The following is a 5,121-nucleotide window of genomic DNA, read 5'->3' as shown; positions in this document are numbered from 1 at the left end:
CACACACACACACATCCGTATAACTTATTTGTCGGCAAAATGCCTTCACTCTGATGGACGTCATTCTACATGCATGAACACATTTGGTCCTTACGACTGTAGAAATGCAAGAATGTACGCACATGCATAATACAAACACATGCTCAGTCACAATCACATACACCTACACACAACAAACCCCCGTGGAGCCTGTGAAGACATTTCATTCTGCGAGGACAATTACGAAGAATTTGAGGGGAGAAAGACATTGTGTGTGAAGCATAAAAACAGACTATTAGAAAGAAAGAAAGAAAGAAAGAAAGAAAGAAAGAAAGAAAGAAAGAAAGAAAGAAAGAAAGAAAGAAAGAAAGAAAGAAAGAAAGAAAGGAAAACTTTGCAATAATAACCTACAAACTAAAGGCATTTAGTTTTGTAGGGGGCAAATTCAAGGCAATGGAAACAATGCATTCAAAAAAGAATCCTGTTTCATTTTAGTAGAGGAAGAAAACAGATTGATATAAAAAAAATAATAAAAAAAAATGTTTAAATCATATATATGATTACACATTTGCATCTGAGAATGAAAGTGACCATGTATATATCTTTCTTTTAAGGCCCAGGTTTACTTGCAGGCTCAAAAGTGAACAATTAAAAGAACATTCAATCCTTGTTAAACATGTTTGCTTTGTTTGTGAAGCCTTTAAAGGACCATTGTGTAAGATTTAGTGGCACCTTGTGGTGACGTTGCAGATTGCAACCAACTCTTTGCAACCCCTCTCTCTCCCTTTCTAACCATGTAGGACAGAGGTCACTAATAGGCAGACTGCATTGTTAAATTTTATAGAGTGTTACTATTTTAATGGGCGTAGCTTCTCCAGCTAGTACCGTCAAAGTGAAGCGGCCCTCGGAAACCCAAAGACCAATGTGCATAGCCAATCTTCTCAAGCGACGCTAATCAGCCAATCAAATCTGTGCATTCAGACATGCGAAGAGACTTCACTGTCAGTGAGATATACATGGAGAAAAGAGTTCACACGTGTTGAGATGTTTTGTTATAAACTTATTTGAATCCCACAAGTTGAATGTAAATAATAGTAAATGAATTCTACTGCATTCAATATACAGTCTACAATCTGCCCACTAGACACAGATGCTGATGGAACTACAATGCTACTCCAAGGTACTGAAAAATAACAGTTTCCAAATAAAGGTCTGTTCCACAAATGCTACTAAATTCTACACAGTGCACCTTTAAATTTGATGTTGACAGTAGTTCCACTGCTACATGAAATTATTGTTGGTCCTTGTAAAACAGTAGAGATGGTTAATGTATTGCATAAGTGCCACAGTACGGTCAAATGATCATTATTTTGCAATGTAACCACCATGCTTTATGTTATAGAGTTGGGACTTACAGTGAGTTTTAATGTGTGTTTTGTCCCAGTGCCTGTCAGTGCTCATGTTTCTTCCATGTTTTTCCCAGTCTATGTGTGTAATATGATCAAAAAATAAACAAAAAAACTAATCTAATCTATAGGGATATTTAGATGGTTAGGTTAGATGTTATTTGGCCAGTTTTAGCGATATCTGTCTTACTCTGGCTAATTAACGAGAAGATACAGCTGTTGGCATTTTTTTAAATATACATTTTCTGTATGTTTCTCATTACAAACAACTTAAATGTATATTCATTCATTTATATTTGATTAAATTTAACTCATTTGGGATGGAAGCAGATCACAAATATCTCAAATTTGGACAAATAACACCAAAACTACCTGCATGCATAGTTACCACTAGATGTAAGTAAGAACATGTTTTTCATATTGAAGTGACTCCTAGATGTAATAACTGATTTCCTCCCAAATATGAAGTTGACAAGATGTAAAAATTAGAATACAAAACATTGAGTAAAAAAATCTCTCTAAGGTTAAAAAAAGTTCCACAGTTGTCCCAAAAAGGAGAACCCTAAAAGAGCAAACATGCCCAAAAGAAGCCAAAGACTAAAGCCAAGGGGGAAAAAGCTGCTTCCATCACATCATCCATATATGGTTACAAAACCAGAACACCAAAACAAGCTATTGGATATTTCGCTATATACATAAAAGGAAGACTCAGTGAGGTGCAGAAACTACAGCTCACTTCACAGACCCCTGATTTCCTGTTGATATGCTTTTACTAACCAGGGGTGTGATCTCTGTTAAGAGGTTAACAGAGATCACACTATATTTAAACTCTAAACACAAAAGTTCAGCTGTAGTTAATTTTTCCTGACAGTTGCATTGTTTGAATTCCAATTTTGAAATATTTGTTATCTAAGGTTTGGGTCAGGTCTCGGACATAATAGGTGGCAAAAAAGAGGCAAAGATGTTAATTATAGCAGAAAACAGCAGATCATACTGTTATATATATGTATATATATATTCATCTCTCTTCTCTTTTCTTCTCTTTTGGCATTTCCACTTCTTTTCTCCTAATGGTTTTATTTCTTCTCTCCACTGCTGTGACCCCCTCAGGGCAGGACTCATAAAACATTCAACTGCTGCTTTTCTTTGTCACCTTGCTCCAGCATGCTAACAAATAACTTCTCCCCAGGTGACCAAATGTCACTGGAACCTTTTAAAGGTACTAATTTAGTCACCTGAGGGGAGTTAAATGGAATGCTAGCAGTTAGGCCTTTTTCTTAATCTTCCTCTTACTTTCTGTCTCCTTCACTCCCTTTCTCCTGCGGGTCCTGTGTAAATAGGTTGCTGGCGCCATCTTATGGTCATACAAGGCCATTAGATATGTATAGTTTTCTATTTCTTCAATAAATCCCTGCCCCATGCACACACTAATGTACGCTACTTAAATTATTTTCTGAAAATCACTTTATTTCATTTCATCAAATTATACAAATTACAAACAATTATAAAATAAATAATCTCTTCATCGTAATCATCTCATTGTAGATAGTCTTTTGGTGGAAGGATGTGTGTGAGCATAAAAACATGTATATTTTAATTAAGTGTGTGTATATGTGTGTATTAGTTTTTGTGGTCCTCCTCTGTCTTGTCCTTGGTGATGGGAAATTCCAATGATGTCCTGAACCGAATAGGCACCTCTCGCTCTTCAGCGGTTGGCTGTTTGGCCACAGGGGCGTGGATACGCAGCTGTCCATCGTCCATCAGGGAGCAGGATAAGCCAGACAGATCCAAGTGGGGGGGCAAGTCGATCTTCTGGGCAAATCCCATCTGAGAGGCGGCTGAGGAGCAAAAGGAAGCTCTGGAGGAGGAGGAGGAACAGGACTGACTCTCCTCTGCTCCTGCCTGCTTCATGGCCACCACTGCCAGGCTGCGTCCCTCCAGTTTGACGGTGATGTCGTTGGGGGCATAACCGCGTGCATCTAGGGTCACCAGGAGATCACCATTGTTTTCTGTGGCCTGCATGACTTCCTTTTGCACCTCTGAGCTGGGAGTGTCTTTCAGCTGCTCTTTACCATCACTCACCCTGAAAGAGAATCACAATCTGGATCAGAATCAGCTCTCTGACTGTACTGGTCTAAAACATAACCCTGTTAAGGTGCATCTACTATAACTATATACACAATAGTGAGTTACTGTACATACCTGGAGAAAGTGGAAGAAATGAAGGGCAACTGGTTATGTTTGATCAAGTTGGGCCCATCGGTGAGCTCCTTCAGGAGGCTGTTGGCCAGCGTGGCTCTCCTGTTGAAGAATTCTTGCTGCAGCGAGGAGAGAGACTCGTTGTGGAGCGGCCACAGCAGCCGTTCTTGGCTGAAGAAAGGGTCATTGCCGAACAGGCTGGTCAAGGCTGCGTGCTGGGACATCATGTCAGAAAACAGCTCTTGATAAAAACTTTGTTTATAAGGCAACCTGTGAGCGTTGCGTATCCTCGCCGCTATGTCTTCAGATTCCCCTCCTCAGACTTGATATCTTAAGGCTCCAGTGACGAAAAAGAACTCTTCTTACTCTCTTAAGTTTCTTCTGTGTTGTTAGTCCCCTCTAAGTAGTTTGGGACATAACACAGGACTTCTCTCCTTTATATACCCCAGCTGTCCTGCTTCATCCCTCCCACTGAGCTATTTACGCCCCATGAGCTCACTGTTGTCTATTCGCATGTGCCAGGGAGGTCAGGAATGCCCTGTAGCTCATCAAAAGGCTAAAGACAGCTCATGGTCATACTCCAAGCTGTTTGAGTTTGTGTGTATATGTCCATGTTCACACTGCAGTCCTAATTGTGATTATTTTCTCTCTTAATATACAGAGCAGATACAGATTTCTAAAGTGTGTGAATATAAAACTGGTTAGCTAGTTGGCTATTTTTAATTCTGCAGAATGAGAACATCTGCAGGGTGTATATATGGTGAAAAGAACTGATGTAATAATTCACTAAAAATAACTGAAACTGAAGCACTTAATTTAACAAATGTCTTTCAATTCAGTACTCTCTTTATTGAAACAAAAAAGAAGATGTAAAAATGTTTTATGTAGTTCTGATATTTAACAGGATATCATTGTTTCCCTCCAAATGTGTGTTTGATCCCAGCCAGCATGTCCATGTGGACCCCATTAGGGTTCAATTTGGGCTGCAAATATGGGTCCCAAATGGGTTTTGTCCGCAGTTTCCACCTGTGTTTGCCCATATGGGCTTCAAATGGGTTCTGACTGGGTTTCAGGTGGGGCCCAACTGGATAAGAGTTGGAAAGTTGGATCAGAATGGACCTTAAATGGGGACCATTTAGCCAGCCCACATAGGCTTCACATGTTGGGCCCATGTTTCTGAAACAATATGTGGCCCATACAATTTGCCCTGTTTATGCCCATGCCCACTTACATCCCTTATGGGGCTCGTACAGTCAGCCTATGTGGGCTTCACATGAGGGGCCCATATTACTGCAACCATGTGGGACCCACAAAATTTGCCCAGTTCAAGCCCATGCCCACTCAGTACCCACATTTAATCCATATGGGGCTCACATGGACATGCTGACTGGGATTTTAAATATGTGATGGCTACTAAAAAGTTGTGTTCTCTCTGAACATATCTACAGTAGGTTAAGTATCATAACATCTTTAGATCCAGCATCTATTGTAATAAACATTAAATGTTCATTTGTATCAGCCAAAACTTCACTTATGT

The 5,121-nt window shown here is 39.7% G+C and overlaps 1 protein-coding gene across 1 annotated transcript; it reads right to left on the bottom strand.

Annotated features, from left to right (window-relative positions):
• Nucleotides 1-2,837: 2,837 nt before the first annotated feature.
• Nucleotides 2,838-3,973, bottom strand: hspb9 (heat shock protein, alpha-crystallin-related, 9). The gene is made up of 2 exons (XM_062439114.1): nt 3,588-3,973; nt 2,838-3,468 (listed from the first exon to the last, which is right to left on the bottom strand). Exons 1-2 carry the CDS (start codon nt 3,809-3,811, stop codon nt 3,006-3,008), a joined length of 687 nt encoding a protein of 228 aa, XP_062295098.1. The 5' UTR covers nt 3,812-3,973; the 3' UTR covers nt 2,838-3,005.
• Between the last annotated feature and the right edge of the window lie 1,148 nt (nt 3,974-5,121).

This window comes from Scomber scombrus, chromosome 18 (genome assembly GCF_963691925.1).
Source record: "Scomber scombrus chromosome 18, fScoSco1.1, whole genome shotgun sequence".
NCBI lineage: Eukaryota > Metazoa > Chordata > Actinopteri > Scombriformes > Scombridae > Scomber > Scomber scombrus.
Note: the sequence above shows the minus strand (reverse complement) of the source record. Positions and strands in the feature narration are given on the sequence as shown.

Coding starts and splice junctions, on each gene's coding strand:
- hspb9 (XM_062439114.1), bottom strand. CDS start 3,811: ATGATGTCCCAGCACGCAGCCTTGACCAGCCTGTTCGGCAATGACCCT. Junction 3,469..3,587: donor ATTTCTTCCACTTTCTCCAG/GTATGTACAGTA, acceptor ATTCTCTTTCAG/GGTGAGTGATGGTAAAGAGC.